This window comes from Podarcis cretensis (genome assembly GCF_951804945.1).
Source record: "Podarcis cretensis genome assembly, chromosome: 7".
Lineage (NCBI taxonomy): Eukaryota > Metazoa > Chordata > Lepidosauria > Squamata > Lacertidae > Podarcis > Podarcis cretensis.
In genome coordinates, this window is record NC_137176.1 from 6,917,404 (window position 1) to 6,938,652 (window position 21,249).

Genomic DNA, 21,249 nt, shown 5'->3' on the forward strand with positions numbered 1-21,249 from the left:
CATCTATGTTCCACGGCTATTTTTCATATTGAAATGTGCAGTCTAACCCTCGTTCCACTGGCTGAACCGACTTAGTATTGCAACAGAAAAATATGAGTTTATTTGATTTGATTTAATAATTGTATTCCACTTTTCCAACAACAAAGGTGGCTCACAATAACCACAATAACATTAAAAAACAAACAAACATTGAAATCACAATAATAAATTGAAACAATGATTAGGTAAAGGGGACCCCTGACCATTAGGTCCAGTCATGGCCGACTCTGGGGTTGCGGCGCTCATCTCGCTTTATTGGCTGAGGGAACCAGTGTACAGCTTCTGGGTCATGTGGCCAGCATGACTAAGCTGCTTCTGGCGAACCAGAGCAGCGCACAGAAATGCCGTTTACCTTCCCGCCGGAGCGGTACCTCTACTTGCACTTTGACGTGCTTTCGAACTGCTAGGTTGGCAGGAGCAGGGACTGAGCAACGGGAGCTCACCCCGTCGCGGTGATTCAAACCGCTGACCTTCTGATCGGCAAGTTCTAGGTTCTGTGGTTTAACCCACGGCGCCACCCGAATGATTACTGTTCAATAAAGTCATAGTAATTCATAGGTTTGCCAGGATACTTCCTAATCACAAGAAGCCTTACTCCACAACAGCAGCAAAATGAATTAATTGATGGCTTGGAAACTACATTGGTATGTCACCAGGGGAGTACACAACTTCCCTGTTCTAATGTTGAACAGCTCTTAATGTCAGAAAGTTTTTCCTGATGTTTAGTTGGAAATCTCCTTTCATGTAAATTGAAGCCATTGAGTTGAGTCTACCCTCCTGGTGATATTATACCAGTTACCTGTCATCTGCACTAAATGAAAGTCTGTTTCTGGGGCCAATGTCTGATATTTAATCAAACTCCATTGGAGCAGATTTCCCCCCCCCCCCCTGTAAATGGTTGCTGTTTGTATTATTTTGGAACAATAAACTCAATCATTTTCATCATTTCTCTATATGATAACTCACGTCTCTATATGATAACTTAATGGGTGTGTTTTTGTATTTTTCTGTAATGTAAATAAAATGTAATGCCCTCCCCCGAAAGATGGGGAAGTTAAGATCTGAGGCATCCTATCTCCTGGCCAGACACCATTGTCTGTTCATCAGCACCTAGATACAAGCACCATGGCTACTGCTACATACCTAATCACACATTTCCATCCATTTGTGAACAGGGCTGCATGAACTACAGAGATGGTCAACTTCAGCGCCTACCAAGTTAACATAACCCAAAGAAGCAGGTGAGCAAAAACTTACTGTGGAGTGTCTTGACTGTCTCTAGAGCATAGCGAGTAGAGTATGACACCTGGTTTCAAATCAGAGAAAGGACTGTGGCTCAGTGTAGAACACATGCTTTGCATAGCAAACCCCCCAGATTCAGTCCTTGGAATCTCCAGGTACAGCTGGGATAGACTGGAATCCCAAGAGCCTCTGGCTCTCACATGAACCTGACCTTTGGTGAGTTTGTAAGTAAACCATTTTTAACTTACCAAATGTGTGGTATTTTTCTATGCTAGGGGAAGGAACTTAGAAGGGCATACGTTAGACATCAAACTGCTTACATTTCCATGCTTTGCTGCATATTTTAAGTCTCTCTTGGGGTTCTCTCACCAAAGAGAACTTGCTCCAAAGGGAACTTGGATCTTGGCATTCAGGAATTGTCATTTCACACCTATTTTTTCTTGCCACCAGCAATCTGGATACTAGACTTCTATTAATGCAGCCTAGAATTGCAATACCTTTTTTTGCTACTGCATTACACTGTTGTCTCATGTTAAGCTTGTGGTCCAATAAGACCCCTAGATCCTTTTCATATATACTGCTGTCTAGCTAGGTGTCCCATATCTTAGATTTGTTCTGCTAGTTATTCCTGTCTACATCTGCCCCTATTGAAACTGATTTTCTTTCTTTTGGCCCAGTTTTCCAATCTGCTAAGGTCATCTCAAATCTCCATTCTATCTTCTGAGGTACCCATCCCAATTTGATGCCACCTTCAAATCTGATGAGCATCCCATCTAGTCCTTCGTGCAAGATGTTTATTAAAGATGTTGGACAACACTGGGTGCATCCCATTTCTCCCTTTCCCTCCCAGGAATGCAAGGAACTATTGTTTACAACATGTACTTGCTTGTGACATTGCAATCCAAACTAGCAGTAGTGGTGACGGCACAATTGCACAACACAAGGAACCCTTTTGTCAATTGTCAGTGAAAGATCTAAAAAGATTAGGACAAAAGACTACAAATCATAACATAAATGTAAAATCTTACACATTTTACAAGAAGTCATATGTCATCGTGAGGCAGTCTCTCTCTTCCCCTCCTCTCAGTTAGCTACAATGAAGGGCTTGTTGTGAGCATGAAAATGAGATCTTTATATACACACACCAGGTGCAGAATTTAGCACAAATATAATAGTACACTATAGATAATAGCCTCAAGTGACTGTTGGGGATACAGTGTAAAATATATAAGACACCCACTTACACAAATATACAAACACACCTTATAGGTGACATAATGAGCATGCTTCCTGATCATGTGTATGTCTACTCATATGTAAGCCTTACCAAGTACAATATGCTTGCTGTCAAGTGCACCAGAAGTTGTAGCCTTTGTATGGAAACACAAAACCTAAAAAAAAAAGGGGGGGAGTTGGGAGGCTGCGAAGGGGGAAATGGCAGAGAAAAATATTCCTGAATTAGGGTTAGCTGGTACAAAATTTGGTATTGTGCATAGGGCTCTATGGTCCACCTTAGCAGACATCTCTCCATCTCCTCCATAACAACTCTGGTTGTTGGGAAATGGGCATTCGGTTGCACCAGAGTAAACACTCTTGTCTCCATAAATACAAATACAGTCCAGTGCTCACACAGGCAGGAACTTGGCAAGCGTCATGAGGGGTGTGGGAATATGCGTGTGCACACAAGTAAATACTGCATCTAGAAAAATTTATGACGAATCAGATCAGGCATACTATTTCTGGCTGAGCTGGTGCCTGAATGGTGGTGAAGCCTGGAAAGGCGTGGCCTCTGAGAAACTTGCATCCCACCTCTCTGGTCTACTCTCCTGTTTCTTAATGGGCATCCTGGCTGTCCATCTAGGGATACTTCTTCTTTGGCAATCCCTCGTAGCCAAGTAAGATTGTCTTCCATGAACACAGTTTTAACGGTGAGTTTGTAAGTGACTGTGGAGGCCAGTTCTGGATCCACACATCCTTCCACAGTGGGGACATTGGTTTCCGGGCGGGAGTTGATCACAGTGTAGGTTTGCCAAGCGTGTCTCCCTCTTAGCACGTTTCTCCCTTTTATCCTGAATTTCATTCTGAATTGGCTCTTCTCCAATTGGAGCTCTCACAGGCCACTGTTTCCCAATTGTCAGTGTTTATACTACATTTTTAATAGGGACGTGGGTGGCGCTGTGGGTAAAACCTCAGCGCCTAGGACTTGTCGATCGTATGGTCGGCGGTTCAAATCCCCGTGGCGGGGTGCGCTCCCGTCGTTCGTTCCCAGTGCCTGCCAACCTAGCAGTATGAAAGCACCCCCGGGAGCAAGTAGATAAATAGGGACCACTTACCAGCGGGAAGGTAAACGGCGTTCCGTGTGCTGCGCTGGCTCGCCAGATGCAGCTTGTCACGCTGGCCACGTGACCCGGAAGTGTCTGCGGACAGCGCTGGCTCCCGGCCTATAGAGTGAGATGAGCGCACAACCCTAGAGTCTGTCAAGACTGGCCCGTACGGGCAGGGGTACCTTTACATTTACCTTTATACTACATTTTTTAAGATTTGCCTTGATAGACTCTTTAAACCTCTTTTGTATTTCGCTTTCCATTGTAAAGTTGGGAATAGAGTAGCTGCTTTGGAAGATGATAACCAGGCATCCGAACATGACCAGTCCAACAAAATTGATGTAAGAATCATTGCTTCAACACTGGTGATCTTTGCTTTTTCCAGTACACTGGCATCAATTCACCTGTTTTCCCAAATACTTCGGAGACACCGTTGATGGAATCCATCGAGGAGTTAGAGATGGTGTTTATAAGTGGTCCATGTTTCACAAGCATACAGTAAAGTAGCATACACCTGGCATCCACATGCTGAAATCCTGCATTATTCCTCAGTCTCACCCTGTCCCCTCAGGAAAATAAATCACAATTTTTTTTGGTATGCAATAAGATCCAAGTTCCAAAGATACTGAACTCTCGCCATTGCTGCTATCTTTTTGTGTTTGAGTTGACATGTTGCTCCCCAGTCACAGCTACACTAAGCCTGGGTGGATTTGATGTAAATCAAAGCGATTTAAATCAGTGGTCAGTAAGGCTTGTTTTACAGTAAATCATTATTTTACAGAAAGACTCATTTTTGCTGGTATAAGGTTTCATATTTGGAATTTTAAAAATTCAGAGTAGTTTTTACAGTTATATCAAAAATCACTGATTTGGTTATGCTGTTAGAAATGCATAGAGGGATAATTATGAAGTTATTGCAAGGTTTAATAAATTAACTGTTTATATTTGGACAACTTTCCTGCTGTACTTTTTCTAGAGGGGAGGGGGGAGGAGAGATACATTTTTTAGGCCTAGGCTGGAACGGGCTTGGAGAAAGAGCAGGCCGAGTAGAAACAGGCTGGTAGAAAGCTGGAAAAGGGGGACCAAGGACTAGAGCAAAGAACTTCAGAGATTCCTGCTGCAGGACTAAAGTTCGAGGTAGAGACTTTGTCCAAAAAATAATGTCAGGCAAGCCCTGGGGAGAAGGGCCTGGAACCAGTGAACTGTTATTAGTTGACTGGCAAGCACTTCAAAGTCTCGCCAAGGACTTACAGATCCCAGTTACTATTTCCACCCCTTTGGATTTGCTTCTACATTCAGGTGCCTATTCTGTACAGGTAAGTGTTAATGCAGTTGTTGGAACCCAGTGGAATTGGGAAAAGGTTGCCAGCCCTGAAGCGCCTTCCGCACTTGCCTCAAGTCTGAGTTGCACAGACATGGAACTGACTTGCATAATTATTCTACAAAGATCCCAAGACCCGTGGAGTATTCTGCTCACAAGGTTGCACTTTCATTTTTACTGCTTTTCACTTAGCTACTTGTGCAGATAGGGACGCAGGTGGCACTGTGGGTTAAACCACAGAGCCTAGGACTTGCCGATCAGAAGGTTGGAGGTTTGAATCCCCGCGACGGGGTGAGCTCCCGTTGCTTGGTCCCAGCTCCTGCCAACCTAGCAGTTAAAAAGCACGTCAAAGTGCAAGTAGATAAATAGGTACCGCTCCGGCGGGAAGGTAAACGGCGTTTCCGTGCGCTGCTCTGGTTTGCCAGAAGTGGCTTAGTCATGCTAACCACATCACCCGGAAGCTGTACGCCTGCTCCCTTGGCCAATAAAGCGAGATGAGCACCGCAACCCCAGGGTCAGCCACGACTGGACCTAATGGACCTTTACCTTTTACTTGTGCAGATCTATTCCACTCCAAACAATCTATTAACTGAACCTCTTGGAATTTAGCATTTATGAGGTAAGCGGTTGATTCTGTGTATATAAATTTGCAAAGGAACAATGGGATTAAAGTTTTTCCCTCAACTCTGTATGTTTATTTTATAATATTTTTCCTGTGAAGAAAAGGCATTTATCTCTGCAGACACAAACTCACACTTTTGAGAACTGCAAAAACAAGCATCTGTGATAATATCTTCTCGTTAGAAGAACTGTCCCAAATAATCTTACAGAAACCTCTGGAAGCACATGACATTGTGAACGGATTAATGGAATTAATTTACCAAAAAAATTAAACATTGCATATAAAGCCTCATGCTACATAATTAAAAACAAATCCTTATTTCCTGATGAATTGCCTTTGGACTATAATGTAACTTAAATAGAAAACTATCTTTAGAAAGATTTTTCCTCCAAAAGCATTTTGTTTTAAAAAATGCAATTTAATTTTTTTAATTGATTTTTTTTTATTTTTCTAAAAGAAATATTTTTTTTTATCAACCCTGGTAGGCACCAAGCTTATTAAGGCACGTGTGCGTTGTACAGATTCAATTTTTCCATGTGCACTTTTATTCACATATGAGCACTTTCAGTTTAAATCCATTTCCCACCCACACTTGGGGTGATGCTTAATGGAATCTATTTGTGGCGTGTCCCCCCACAAAACAATACCTTTGTCAGTAGCCATGGTTTAAAAAGGCATTGGAATACCATCAATGCAGAGGAATTGCGTCCTTCTCAAGGGAGAAGGAATTCCAGTGCTGAGACACTGCTATGGACAAGGTCCACTCCCCATGTCTATCACTTGGTGGTGGAAGTCTAAGGAGGTTTCCCCAGCAGATATCCACCCCTGGGCAGGTATACTCAATACTTCTGGGGATCCTTATTCTTTATATTTTCATTTATTGTTTGTTGTTTAGTCGTTTAGTCGTGTCCGACTCTTCGTGACCCCATGGACCAGAGAACGCCAGGCACTCCTGTCCTCCACTGCCCCCCGCAGCTTGGTCAGACTCATGCTGGTAACCTCGAAAACACTATCCAACCATCTCATCCTCTGTCGCCCCCTTCTCCTTGTGCCCTCCATCTTTCCCAACATCAGGGTTTTCTCCAGGGAGTCTTCTCTTCTCATGAGGTGGCCAAAGTACTGGAGCCTCAGCTTCACAATCTGTCCTTCCAGTGAGCACTCAGGGCTGATTTCCTTCAGAATGGAGAGGTTTGATCTTCTTGCAGTCCATGGGACTCTCAAGAGTCTCCTCCAGCACCATAATTCAAAAGCATCAATTCTTCGGCGATTTTCATTTATATTCTATTATAACTCCTCTGTCTTGCCTCCTCCTCTTGTACTACTGTTCTAGATAATGGCTATCAGAAGCAGGAAATTCCAGGACTTTGTATCTGAGCCTATGGGTGACAAACCTATTATAGTAGTTGATGGCATAAATGAGGAGCTTGGAGCAAAACTAGCGGCAAAGGGCTTTGACAAGGTAATTGTTTTAATGCTTTATGCCCCACAGCACTTTTTATTTATTAACCCACGTAATTCATGATTTACCTAAATCATATTCACATAAAGAAATGTCTTTGAAACCTGCTATTTCTGACATTTGTGTTGCAATTGTTCACAAAGCCTGACCACCATTATGCAAATTTTGTATTATACAAGATACCATTGCTTTTATAGACCAGGTCTGTCAATGTGTCCATTTTTGCTAATTGAACACACTTCAAAAACAAATCTTTCACAGATGGATTATAATGAGGTGGTGTCCTTCTATCTTCTACCCCGTTCCATTCTGGTTGTGACTATTAGGACTTTTGTTAAGGACTTCTGTTGTGCAGACACATTATCCACAATCCAATGAAATGTTGCCCCAAAAGACCTCTGTTGAAGCCCTGCCTTGCCCCCAGTGCTAGATCATTCCTGACCAGTTTCAAAGCGGACATTATGACAGATAGAGTCTGAAAGGCAGGGAGTCTTGTGTCTTATGTCTTGCCAGTGGTCACACAAGATGGGAGATGGAACTGCAGGGCCACTTTCCATACATTGCCAACTTGACTTCCTTGCCAGATGGAAAACTTTATATTTGTAACCTCTGGCCAAGCAGTTAAGAGATCCCAGGTTTTCTGCATCCATGGAGCATGGCGGCGTTGATCTCCCCAGTTGCCAGATGCCAAAAACAGCTGGAGCTCAGGTGTTCCAAACGGGGCTTAGGGAAGCACACAGGAAGACAGAGTATGCACAAGTGTGCTAGCCCTGTCTCTCATCCCAGTCACCTTCTGCATGTTCCAGGGTGATTGTCTCCAAGGGAAAGGACTCCAGTAGAGGTTTCCATGTTTTGAAGCCCTGGTTTTCCAGGATTTCAAAATGCCCAGTGGCCTCTGTGAGTACAGGAGCTTTCCCGCTACACACAGCCACCTTTGAACCCATGGAGGGCGATGAGGATCGAGGACAGTGCTAGTTCCTCTGTCTCTCTTCCTTGCGTGTTTACTTAAGCCCCGTTCAGAACATCTGAACTGGACTTGGCTCTCAGTTTGATGACAGTGTTTAAAGTGCAATCGTGCACTGCCTCCTCTGTGAACCCAGTCTAGCTTTCAGGCTAAAACTACCGTAGTTTGGCCCTTACATTTCCCTCAAAATTATCCACTGTGGGTGCTGATATTGAATATCTGACAAATGTTTCATCCACATTTGGCTGAACTGAACATACTAGGAAGCCCATCGTTAAACTTTGTAATGATTTCATTATTCAGCTAACCATTCCGAAAAGCTGAATGGGTAATAAACTGACCCCACCCACCCCCGTCAGAAGGGGGGTGGGTTCAACAAAAAAACCCAAGTGTTGAAAATTGAATGTTTGGGCTCAAATTTCAATCTCAAATTCCAAATGACAAAATTCAGATTTGCCACATTTCCCCCTCTGTTTATTTCAACATTCATTTCAGGCCTGCTTTTCTTGCTACTGGCGGAAAATCCTAATTCTGCTTCCTGATTTTCCTTCCAGGCATATATCCTCCTGGGCCAGTTTCTCCTCTTGAAGAAGGAATGTGCTACATTTCAAAAGTGGCTGAAGTTATCCTATGGAGCCAGCAGCTACCAGGCTGAGCGCTGTGCCCTCTGCCTCTTGGAGTGGTGTCTCACATTCCTGTAGAATCACAGGGATCCTCCACGCCCCAAACACACACACACACACACACACACACACACACACACACACACACTTCAAAACAACAACCTCTTCCCCCTCACGGACCTGAAACCAATGATTTCTTGCAGTCATGATGTTATTAAACCAATGAAGCATTTATCTATCCAGCTGGGACTTTATTTTAAATCATTTATATACAACTTTTTATTTTTTAAAAAAATTACAATGGTTAACAAATCTAAAACTCACTAAACATGCTTAAAAATGGGACATTCCCCCCAAGAGATGCAAGAACACAGCAAAGGAGCCACAAACATGGAGCACAGTAGTAGTTTTTGGAGACTTTAAAAAGGAATGCTGCATGCAGTTTTGGCTAATATACACATTTTTTTCAGGCAGTTTCCCTAATACTATGCATTTTGGTATGTTTTCACAAATAAAAGCATACTTTATTCCAACATTTCTATACACATTACTTGACTGGAGAAATGCATCACATAATTTGGAGAAGTGCAAAATTTGAAGGATGGCTATGTTTTGGTTTAGCTGTTATTTCAGAGAATGCAAATTTGTTAAGTTTAAATGTGAATTGAATTGACTTTCTCCCCCTCCCTTCTCAGCACCAACTGGTATGAATAAGTTTCACCTTTCTGTGTAAAATTAGCAGGGAGAAGTTAGGAATTCCCCCTTTTAAGAGAATTCATTTACAAATGAACTTTTATGTTTATATATTTAAAAGTTTAACAAACCATGAACATTAAACTTACATTAAACCACAAAACACTGAAAAGTTCCTTCCTCCTTTGCTTCTGCAAGAGGAATGGCCCCATGCATGGATTCAGATGAGTGCCAATGAACTGAAGCTCAATCCGCACAACAACTGTCACGGCTGCACTCCCTCTGAAGTAGCAGGTGCATAGCGTGAGGATCCTTCTGGATCCACTGGTGTTGCTTGAGGCTCAGATAGCCTCAGTAGCGGGGGATCCATCCTCTCCAGCTGGTGGCCCAACTGTGCCCCATCTGATCAGGGACAGCCTAACTTCTGTTGACTATGCTCTGGTAGCCTCTTGGTTAGATTGCTGCCTTTGAAGATGGTTCTGAAACTGCGGAGGTGCCAGGGTTTCCCAAACTTGGGACTCCAGCTATTGGGGGACTACAATTCCCATCATCCCCGACCACTGGTCCTGCTACCTAGGGATGATGGGAGCTTAAGTCCGAAAACTGCTGGAGACCCAAGTTTGGGAAACCCAGGTGTAGACTGTAGCAGCCAGGTTCTGGCTGGGGTATTTGAGTCTATCGTGCCAACCTTGGCCCCATTGCACTGGCTACCCATTAGCTTCCTGTCACAGCGCCACAACTAGACCTGAAAGGCTTCTACCTCCTGGGAAGCTTTTTCCAGCCTCAGGGCAGGTTTATCGATCTACTAAGGTGCTGGGGGTGGGAGGGTTTGCTGGCCTACTCAACTTAGGCATTAGGTACCAATATGTTGGGGGCCCCTTGCCGACAAAGGTCCATATAGTTTAAATTATGGTTTTCCCAGTAGTGATGTATAGAAGTGAGAGCTGGACCATGAAGAAGGCTGATCGCTGAAGAATGGATGCTTTTGAATTATGGTGCTGGAGGAGACTCTTGAGAGTCCCATGGACTGCAAGAAGATCAAACCTCTCCATTCTGAAGGAAATCAGCCCTGAGTGCTCACTGGAAGGACAGATCCTGAAGCTGAGGCTCCAATACTTTGGCCACCTCAGGAGAAGAGAAGACTCCCTGGAAAAGACCCTGATATTGGGAAAGATGGAGGGCACAAGGAGAAGGGGACGCAGAGGACGAGATGTCTGGACAGTGCTCTCCAAGCTACCAGCATGAGTTTGACCAAACTGCGGGAGGCAGTGGAAGACGGGAGTCATAGCTGTCAACTTTTCCCTTTTCTTGCGAGGAATCCTATTCGGAATAAGGGAATTTCCCTTTAAAAAGGGGGACACGTTGACAGCTATGACAGGAGTGCCTGGCGTGCTCTGGTCCAGGGGGTCAAGAAGAGGCGGACACGACTAAACAACAACAACCACAAATGTTGGGGTCCCTGGGCGTTTCCCCCCACCGCGCACTAAAGAATCCTGAGAACAATCGAAAGCCTTTGCCTCCCCCCGCAAGTCTGTTTTCAATCCCCACGTGCAACTGGGGAAACGTGGCTCGCTGTGTGAACGCGCAAGAGCAACACGCGTGCTGGGACCAAGGGGTCCGTGAAGACCACCGTGGGAGCCGGCTTCTCGGCACCGGGAGACGAGAGCGTCGGGGCGGCCGGCTCCCTCGGCTGCCTGCCTGGCTCAGACCCCTTCGGAGGTCGGTGGAGGCGGCGATCGGCCCGGGTCCGTGCCGCCCCTTTCCTTCTCCGTCCCGGGCAGCCGCCTCCTTCGCGCTGGGCTGGGCTGGGCTGGGCTGCCCTCCCCTCGGGCGGACTTCCGAGCCGCGGGTCTCCCCACTGGGCCGGAGCGCCTTTGACTGGCGGGCCGGACACCAACCGCAGCCCGGGAACCTCCTTCGGCGCCGGCGACGGGGCGGGGATCCTCGCGGCGGCCGCGCTGGGGAGGTTCTCGGAGGAAAGTGCCACGACTTCAGCGCGCCCGCGGCAGGAGGGAGCGCGGGAGAGCCAGCAGCGGAGCGAGGTGAGCGCGGCGAGCCGGGAGCGCGCTCCGTCCGCGAGCGACAGCAGCCGTCTCGGGCGCCCGTCGGACGGCTGCGAGCAGGAGCCCCGCTCGGCCCCTCCAGGGATGCCGCGCAAGAACGGGAGACCTCGCGGGGCGGGCGGCTCCGCGGCCGCGGGGATGCGTCCCCCGACGGCCCCGAGAGGGAGAAGAAGGGGAAGGCTGCCGGCTGGAGCGCCCGAGCGGGGCGTCGAGCAGGAGGCTGGAAGGAAGGAGCGGGGCGAAGCGGCGTCCTCGCTGCAACCGAGTCCCTCCGGACTCGGCTGCGAGGGCCGCCCCGACGTGCGCGGGGCTCTCTTTCGCCCTCGGCCCGGCGGCCGGACCCTGGACCCCCCCGACGGGCCCGAGTGGCGACGTGTCTTGCTCTCCGGCGGGGAGGAGGAGCCTGGCGCCGAGTCCTGCGGGCTCCTCCCGCTGCTGCCCTCTCCGCAGCCGTCGGGGGGCTCCCAGCCGGGCCTTCCACCGCCCGAGCTGCCGCAGCCGGCCGGAGAGTCCCGGACCGGTGATCGCCCCTTCAGCCCCAACTTCGAGGGCTCGGGCGCTTCTCCTCCGCAGCGCAGCAGGAGGGAGATCGCCGCCCGCTTGGTCGTCGGGGATAACTGCGTCTTTGGGGAAGGAAACCCACGCTGCGTCTCCCCTGCAGTCCTGCAGCAGGCTCCTCTACTTCACCAAAGCTCCTCTTGTGACCCACGGTTGGTGCCGCGCAGTTTTGCGCACGCCTTGCTGGCTCGTGTCCCTCGGTCAGAGGGCAGCGGCCTCGACGCCACGGCTGCAGATTTTTTTGTAGCCGCTCCCCTCCTGCTCTTCGCTGTCACCTCTCCACCGACTGGGCTGGACTCTCTGCTTGCTTGCTCTGTTGCAAGCCTTTGGCTGAAACCAACTGCCTCCCCGCCCTCTCCACTTTTGCAGGGCAGTGGCTGTTTCAGTGTGGATGTTGCAGTGTTGCTGGTTGCTACCCTCGTGGGGTTGCACAGCATCCTGTTTGTGGAAATGACTCCCTTTGGAGGCAGTGGACTCTTCTTCCTTGGATGTTTTTAAGCAGAAGTTGGGTGACCATCTGTCAGGAATGCTTTAGCTGGGATTCCTGCATGGCAGGGGGTTGGACTAGATGACCCCAGGGGTCCCTCCTAACTTTCAGATTCTACTATACTTCTATTAAAACTGTTAAATGCTTCCTTGGCCTCTTCAGGGACAAACTAACTTCCATATTGTGTTGTTAATGAAATGACTCTTGCTGAATGTTTATTTAAATTCCAGAGAACGAGAGAGTTCCTTTAACCCCTGCTGGAGAAGCTATTTATCTTCCCTGGGCTTCTGCAAAATTTGATCCATGCCATAACTGTTGCCCGATATGTGTCCCGCTCCTGCCACCAGTTGCTCTGCACTGTTTTCCAGACAAAGCACAAGGGAAGCTCCCACGTTGAAAGCATTTCAGCCATGCCTGAACTATTTTGGTCAAGCTATCCTGGTCCAGTAATGGCCAGCGCTGTTCTATCAGCTGAAACTGATTTAAAAACGCTCCTAACGACCAAAGCCACCCGGGTCTCCAGTAACAAAATGGAATCTATAAGCAGCCCTATACTTTGTACCTGCACCTTCAGAGGGAACACAATCCTGTCCAGATCATGTAATTCGGCATTTATCGAATGTGATTGCTGGTTTAATTCTAATTATTCTCTTAGTAGGAGCACCTTGTTGCCGTTGTTCAAAACTTCTAGTTGTACAGTTATACCTTGGTTTTCGAACAGCTTAGTTCTTGAACATTCTGGCTCCTGAATAGTTCCAGTTTGCGAACTATTTTTGGAAGCCAAACGTCCGATGGGGCTTCCATGGCTTCCGATTGGCTACGGAAGCTTCCTGCAGCCAATCAGAAGCCCTGCTTTGATTTCCAAATGTTTTGGAAGTCGAACAGACTTTCGGAACGGATTCTGTTTGACTTCCAAGGTACGGATTCTGTTTGACTTCCAAGGAACGCCACAAGCTAGTCTTGAGTAGAATTCTACTCTGAGTACACTCTGCCTAGGTCGCTTCTGAGAATGCTTCTAGGTCAGCTGTGCAAGCTGGCCATTCTGCTATGTAAACAGGCATCTGCAAACATCCTTCTAGCTCAGCATTAACTTTCTGACTTTGTTTTGCAGGTTAAGACTACAGAGCAAGAATGGATTTTTATGACCCTCAGACCCTGGGCGTCATGGTCTTTGGAGGATTCATGCTGGTCTCAGCAGTTGGGATATTCCTGGTGTCCACCTTTTCCATGAAGGAGACGTCTTTCGAAGAAGCTTTGGCAAAGCAGCGCAAGGAGCTAGAGAAAGCCAGCCACCACAAGGTGGAGAAGAAGAAGAAAGAGAAGCCTGCTGAGAAAAAAGGAAGGGCAAAGAAAAAGGAGGAGAAACCCAATGGGGTGCTGGAGCCAGACGCAGGTCTGGACACTTCTGATGGAAGCCCTGAACCAGTCTTTGAGGCACCCGTTGTGTCTCTTCCAGCTCCTGAGGAAAAGCCAACCCTCTCTCCCAAAGACAAGAAGAAGAAGGAGAAGAAAGTGGGGAAGGTAGAGTCGGTTCCCAGCCTGGCAGCGTCTTCTCCACCAATAACTGCTTCGAAAGATCTGGTTTCTGACGTGGTTTCCAAGGAAGTGTCAGTAGCTGCTGCTCCACTAGCTGCGGCTCAACAGAATGCTCCCTTAACTAATTCCATGAGTGTCAAAAAACCCCAAGAACTTAGAAACAGAGAGGAACAGAGGCACGACGGCGCTTCCAACAAGAAATCCATTGCCCCAAAGAAAAAGGAATCAAGTAAGTCAATTGCTGTAAATCACACATGTGTACTTACCGTATATATGTATATTAAATTAATTAATATCTCTCCCATTCCCAAAGGTTTAAGGTGGGTAAGCTACTCACAAAATCCGAGGCAATTAAACTCTTATCTTTCCTTCTCCCTACTTTTCCTGGCCACCCAAAGCCACTTTTCATAGTTTCCAGATGCTCACACTTTATCTTTGTTAAGTCTTTTGATGGCCAGAATAGTGCTTGGTATAAAATAATAAATGGTGATTATCTCCAAGGAAAATAAATTCCATAATTGAAGGCAGCTAATTATTGCAGCAGAACAAAATTCGCAAGAAAGGTGAAGGCCCTGTATACTTTTCTCGTGAAGAAGGCAGCACCCTCAAGGTAGAAAAATGTATCTGAGCTCTGAGTGTTGCATACCCAGAAATCATCCTGTAATGTGCTAGTTTATCTTACACAAAAATATTGGTACTACACACTTTGAGGGAGTAAAAGTTGCTTTGAAAAGCTTTTCACTTACTCAAGAAAAGAAAATATTTCATACGACTTCGCCTTTAATACCCCCCCCCCAACTTATATTGGAAAAAAATGAAAAATGGGGTGGTGGTAGTATTTTTTATGGATTTTTCTGTCCGCTCCTTCATAGACTTCATATGTTTGGCCAGGACATTTCCTCTGCCCCCCCCTTACGAAATGGGTTGTCTCATTTCTGTATTGATCCATTGAAAGGCATGGTTACTTTTGGCAGGAGACCAGCAGTTACAAAAGGTTTTTCATTTTCTTCCAAACCACACGATGCCTGTGTGATAGTCAGCTTATTACATTTTTACTGGGTTTGTAACTTCAGCGAGTAGACTTGTTGCAAGGCTGGGGAAATGTAACTGTAAGCAGAAAAAAGTAGTGGTAAATTTCTCACATTTTGGGGGTAAAGGTAAAGGGACCCCTGACCATTAGGTCCAGTCGTGGTCGACTCTGGGGTTGCGGAGCTCATCTCACTTTATTGGCCGAGGGAGCCGGCGTACAGCTTCCGCGTCATGTGGCCAGCATGACTAAGCCGCTTCTGGCGAACCAGAGCAGCGCACGGAAACGCCGTTTGCCTTCCCGCCGGAGCGGTACCTATTTATCTACTTGCACTTTGATGTGCTTTCGAACTGCTAGGTTGGCAGGAGCAGGGACCGAGCAACAGGAGCTCACCCCGTCGCGGGGATTCAAACTGCCGACCTTCCTATCGGTAAGCCCTAGACTCTGTGGTTTAACCCACAGCGCCACCCGCGTCCCTCATTTTTTGGGTAGACTGTCATTTTTGTTGTTGCTGTTGTTGATAGTTTTTTTTTTTAATTCCCAGCTTACTTCTCTCCTCACACTTCTGTTTTTAGGTTCCACAGATGCTGAAAATATGCTTTACGTTCCCTATAAGACCTTATGTTCCATAATTAGCAGCATGGCTTTTGGGGAAGGCGAGGCCCAGCAACTGATTGAAATCTTGACTGAGAAAGCAGGAGGGGCTCAGCACCCATGGCTGATGGTATGGACATCTCTTGATCATCAAAGGCTGCTCTTATGCTCTTATTTTCTTACGTTCATCTTGAGGACATTGACTCTACTCCGCAGACTACGGAAGAGCCAGACCATTTGGTTATTTCTTCTACAGCTGAGAAAGCAGCAGGTCTCAATTAGGGTGTCCTTCCCCATTGAAATGGCCATGACAGTAGGCTCATATCAAGGGGGATGTACGGTAACTCAGAGCCTCTGACTTGGTTCAGTTTATTTTATAAACCAGTGGATCTCTGGTTCATGAAACCACCCAAATATATATATCTTATGGTTCATCAGCCCCAAATAAAATTAAAGTTGCATAATATAAATTATATGTTACTTAGAGGGATGTTTTTTTTTAAAAGCAGTTATAGATTGTGAAATTTCCATATTTAGATATTTTGCAACTTGTTCTATGATTTAAAAAAATTAGAGCTTGAGGCAAAGATCTCTGGTAGGTTAATGAAGGGTTGGGTTTGCTAACAAATGTGAAATGTTGACTGTAATGGAAGCAGGAGGCTAGGAGAGCCTGCTTAATAACCTTCCTTCCACAACAACCTTGCAAGTAGGCCAGTCACATCTTAGAACTATTCAGTAATCACTGTGACCACCATCTGTCAACACTTATTGAGTGTTGCAGAGTGTAGAGAGGAGGAGATTCTGGGGCGCTCATGGAAGTACTAAAAACTTGGACCCCAGGATAGTATTCGGTTTCCTTGATCTTTCCTGGGGTTCAAGAAAGTTGCTTTTCTCTGCTAAGATCCCCCTCAGTTCACGAGGGATGACAGAGCAAGCGTCTGACTGCTTTCTGCACCATGGGGTCCAGTGAAGCTTGCTTTTTAACCTCAGTAGCATCTAGACAGAATCCTAGAGTTTGACATAAACTCATTTCAGAGCTCAACAGCCAAATTATACGAAGTTTTATGAAGAATACAAAAGAAAAGAAGAGGAGAAAAGAGCAAAAGCAGGCTATTGAAAATAAAGAGAGCTTTTTAGCTGAGATCTACCTTTCCCTGACCTGGTTACAAAGAGGCTTGCGGTCTCCTCATGTGCAGAGTTTTATGATGGGTGGTGCAGGCACCTGGAATGGAAGGTGAGGGAGATGGACCCTGGTGGGGATGCCCATTTTTATTGCCTCTCCCACCCACGTCGGACTCAGTGATAGTTGGCATTTTTTAGCCAATCAGAGCACAGGTCATGTAACTAGTTTGAAACTTGCCAGGAGTTGGGAAGATGGTAGTTGCTCCTAGGGCGCAGGAAAGGATGATTATCGCTGGTGGAAATTGCCGCTGGATCTCTCCATCTTTCTGCCAGACAGAATCTCTTCTGGTTTTGTGGATTGAGGAGTTGGCTGGAGCATGGGCTTGCCTTGATCAAGCAAAATGGAGGGAGAGAGAGAGCATGGATTTTCTACGCATCCACTTTTTCTGATGAATAACAAGGAAAAGAAAATTTGGATAACATTCTGTCCTTCCACTGATTGCCATTATGATACCAAGCACTCACTTTTTGGTCTGATAGCTGGCTGACATACAAGAGAATACTGTGGTGCCCCGCAAGACGAATGCCTCGCAAGACGAAAAACTCGCTAGACGAAAGAGTTTTCCGTTTTTGAGGTGCTTCGCAAGACGAATTTCCCTATGGGCTTGCTTCACAAGACGAAAACGTCTTGTGGTTCTTGCGAGTTTTTTCCCTTTCCCTCCCCTTTTTCTAAGCCGTTAATAGCCGCTAAGCCGCTAATAGCGCTGATCTGCTAAGCCGCTAATAGCTGTGCTTCGCAAGACGAAAAAACCGCAAGACGAAGAGACTCGCGGAACGAATTAATTTCGTCTTGCGAGGCACCACTGTACTGTGGTAGTTCTGAAGCACTTAATCTAGCGCTGAATTGATTCTTGTTGCAGGCAACTCAGAAAGGTGACCCTGTTGCTGTTCTGAAACGACAGCTAGAGGACAGAGAGAAGCAACTTGCAACGGAACAAGAAAATGTAACTGTCGCAAAAGCTAAACTGAGAGAACTCTCCAAGGTAGGTTCTTACACTGGCTTCAGAAGTGGCACTTCAAATATTCAGAACCTACATTTTGGGCCCCGTTGTCCGGATACAAGCTCCTTATCTGTGTCTAGAGTGTGATTCATATTTTCATTCCTGCTTACGGCACCTGCTGGCAATGGGAACATTCTCTCATTTTGCTCTCAATCATTTATTTATTTATCATTGTGGCGCTTCACTGTTTGCTGTGAATTACAAATGAACCCACTTAAAGTTCATGGTGTGAGCTGTGTTCTCTGCTACGAGGGGTGGAGAATCTCAGGCCGGGGACCTGAGATGGCTCTGTCCGACCCTTGGGTCTCTTCTACAAACCCCATCTCTCACTGCAGGGCACATGAGGTGGTGGTCTCACAGCAGAGGCTCTAGGCAGCTGGAAGGGTTGGCGCTGCCACCACATGGCCACTGCTGCGCCCACCTGTCATAAAGAAACAGTGACTATGATGTGTGAGTTTGTATAGTTTGTGTGTCATATCCTAGGAAATCATGGGAGCATAATTCAGAATGGCACGCTGCTGGCATCCAAAAGCAAATGGGTTATTAATGCAGGTTTAAATCTGTGCTTTGGTTAAACTGAGGCCTACTGTAGTACTGAGTAATCCCAAGAATCAGCACTGTCTTGAGTTTGTCCTATGCTGTATGTTCAAGACCTTGACTCCGCATTTTATGCAGACCTCATTATAAATGTCTTCTCTTGAAGGAACTCACAGCTGAGAAGGCAAAAGCCTTAAGTGTTGAGAATAAGTTGAAGGAGCAACTGCAGACACGTGAGCAGGAGATGACTGCTCTACAAGCCCGGATGCAGGCCAGTTACCAGGATCGTGAGACTGAGACCCAACAGTTGCAAGGAAAGGTGGGATAAGTGACTTAATATTATCCAACACATGTAATAATGTTCCTTTGGAATTCTTTTTCTAGTGGAAGAATGTGAAGAGCAATATTAGAGCTTTGTCCTGTTTGGATCTTCTTCATCCAAAGCACAAATAAACAACTGGCTGTGTGACGAAGCATTCATAGCTACTTTCTCATACACTAGATTTGGCCCCTTTCTTTTTAGCTCAAATATATTCAGTCTACACCAAGGGTAGGGAAGCTTTTCAGATGGGAAGGCTGCATTACATGGTGGAAAACTGTCTGTGATTGCATTCCGCGATTCGGCAGGGACAAAGCACACCCACAAAATCCCCACCCAAAAGCTGTTTCCCATGGAAACTGAGGCATATAGTTAATTCTTAAAAGTTTCACCTTCCGGTTTCTCCATAGACTTTTAAAAACAAAATTGGTTTAAAAACCTCTCCTTTAATCTATTCCGATAGTTCAAAGGGTGAAAAGAACTCTGTAATGCTATCAGAGGATTGCAAATAATCAGTACCCATCAGAATTGCAAATCCTGCCTTAAAGGTAAAGGTAAAGGGACCCCAAACTGTTTAGGTCCAGTTGCGAACGATTCTGGGGTTGTGGCGCTCATCTCTCTTTATTGGCCGAGGGAGCCGGCATACAGCTTCCGGGTCATGTGGCCAGCATGACTAAGCCACTTCTGGCGAACTAGAGCAGCGCACGGAAACGCCGTTTACCTTCCCACCGGAGTGGTACCTATTTATCTACTTGCACTTTGACGTGTTTTTGAATTGCTAGGTTGGCAGGAGCAGGGACCGAGCAACGGGAGCTCACCCCATCACGGGGATTCGAAACGCCGACCTTCTGATCGGCAAGTCCTAGGCTCTGTGGTTTAACCCACAGTGCCACCCGCATTCCTAAACCCTGCCTTAGAGCTATTCAAAGCCTCACGCTTCAGAATGCAATGGCATATAAAAATTGCATGTATTTGCAACAGAAACCAAGTATGCTACTCTGTGGAGACATGTTCCCTTTGTGTGACAGAGGAAGGAGCGACAATTGCACACTTGGAGTAGCACCAAAGCCCTTTTCCTTCTCAGCTGCTCCCTGCTGGCTGGGAAGGGACTCAGAGGGCTGCATTAGGCTGTGAAGACATCTGACCCATGAGCTGGGGTTCTAGTCTACATAGTGGTTGACATGCCGGTTGACTCTCAGTTAAAAAACAAAAGAGAAAAAACAGTGTAGAGTCAAAAGAGAGGCCTAGAATCTTCTTGGCCAAGCTGTATGCTTTCCATGCTGAACCCTGAGCTGCTGCATCTAGATGTGAATGATAGCAGGGAGCTGTTCTGATGTTCTTCTTCATTGATTTCCAGATTCGAACTCTACAAGAACAATTGGAGAACGGCCCTAACACCCAACTTGCTCGCTTGCAGCAAGAAAATTCCATTCTCAGAGACGCTTTAAACCAGGCCACAAGCCAAACCGAAAGCAAGTAAGATGAACAGCATTTTAGTTAATGTGAAAATGTAAGAGGAAAGAATTTCATAGCAGTGGGCTGTGCAGACAATAGGTGTGGCTTCAGTGTGAAGTATTTGAGTTAGTTACCGTATTTTTCGCCCTGTAGGACGCACTTTTCCCCCTCCAAAAATGAAGGGGAAATGTGTGTGCATCCTATGGGGCGAATGCAGGCTTTCGCTGAAGCCTGGAGAGCAAGAGGGGTCAGTGCGCACCGACCCCTCTCGCTCTCCAGGCTTCAGGAAGCTATCCGCAAGCCTGGGGAGCCCGCGGGAGATCCCGCCGGGCTCCCTAGACTTGTGGATAGCAGCCTGTTCTGGGGGCTGGGGCTCCAGCCCCGCACCTGGGGGGGGGGGGAAATAATTTTTTTTCTTTATCCCCCCCCCCCAAAAAAAAAAAAAACTAGGTGCGCCCTATGGGCCGGTGCGCCCTATAGGGCGAAAAATACGGTAGGTGCTAACACTGAATAATTTCTTTATTGTGTGAATTCTGTTCTGAGAATATTCACTTAGTAGGCAACATCCAGAACAGTTGATCATTGTCATGATAGACAATTTTTTCCCCAACCCACTCCAAAAAGGTAGGGGTTGTTCTCTATTTCCAGCCTCTTGCTATCACTGATTTTACAGCAGCGATCAATTTAGTTGGCACCTCTGGATCATTTTTTAAGATGACTGTTTTAAAATAACCAAATATAACAATCTTGGGCATGAAAGGTATATAGCATATCCCAAATAACCATAGATATTGAATTCCAGAATTGCATTTGAGGGCATTCCTTTCAACTATGCATAAAATATGTTTTAAATAACTGCCTCTCCAACAGTTATCATGCCCTAATCTGTATACAGTATTAAATTTAACTTATGTAGAGTATCATTCTCAAAGAATATTATAATATTTCTCCTTCAAATCAGCAGATAACAATTTAGGTGGAACATTTGCCCGTAACCATTTCCATTATTTCATGTTCCTGTCCTTTATATATGCTGGTGGCAAGAAAAAAGTGGCCTATATTGCTAGGAAAATATGGGTGGTGAGGAAACAAGATGCTGATACATTTCCATTTTTCAAATGTTGCATATGGGCAGATTTTACCGTTCTTTAAAATCGGAATTGTTTTGAAGCAAGCTTGATTCACACCTTACTGTTTCAACTT

General features: G+C 46.1%; 2 protein-coding genes and 1 long non-coding RNA gene across 3 annotated transcripts in view; 2 read left to right on the forward strand and 1 right to left on the reverse strand.

The window, feature by feature from the left end:
* Nucleotides 1–97: 97 nt before the first annotated feature.
* On the reverse strand, nucleotides 98–15,365 carry LOC307220089. The gene is made up of 2 exons (XR_013840705.1): nucleotides 15,106–15,365; nucleotides 98–237 (listed from the first exon to the last, which is right to left on the reverse strand). It is a non-coding gene; the product is annotated as an uncharacterized lncRNA (long non-coding RNA).
* BANF2 (BANF family member 2) lies at nucleotides 419–8,828 on the forward strand. The gene is made up of 3 exons (XM_079983715.1): nucleotides 419–1,280; nucleotides 6,879–7,007; nucleotides 8,526–8,828. Exons 2-3 carry the CDS (start codon nucleotides 6,882–6,884, stop codon nucleotides 8,670–8,672), a joined length of 273 nt encoding a protein of 90 aa, XP_079839841.1. The 5' UTR covers nucleotides 419–1,280; nucleotides 6,879–6,881; the 3' UTR covers nucleotides 8,673–8,828.
* RRBP1 (ribosome binding protein 1) overlaps nucleotides 11,210–21,249 on the forward strand; it is a 40,299-nt gene continuing 30,259 nt past the window's right edge. The window contains exons 1-6 of the mRNA XM_079983498.1: nucleotides 11,210–11,329; nucleotides 13,507–14,160; nucleotides 15,534–15,682; nucleotides 17,595–17,717; nucleotides 18,439–18,591; nucleotides 19,949–20,067. Coding sequence (XP_079839624.1) covers nucleotides 13,527–14,160; nucleotides 15,534–15,682; nucleotides 17,595–17,717; nucleotides 18,439–18,591; nucleotides 19,949–20,067 — 1,178 coding nt within the window. The 5' untranslated portion in view covers nucleotides 11,210–11,329; nucleotides 13,507–13,526. The remainder of the gene's footprint in view (nucleotides 11,330–13,506; nucleotides 14,161–15,533; nucleotides 15,683–17,594; nucleotides 17,718–18,438; nucleotides 18,592–19,948; nucleotides 20,068–21,249) is intronic.

Excerpts from the sequence above, each read along its gene's own strand:
- BANF2 (XM_079983715.1), top strand. The coding sequence starts at position 6,882 with ATGGCTATCAGAAGCAGGAAATTCCAGGACTTTGTATCTGAGCCTATG. Across the intron at positions 7,008-8,525 it reads CGGCAAAGGGCTTTGACAAG|GCATATATCCTCCTGGGCCA; the intron begins GTAATTGTTTTA and ends TTTTCCTTCCAG.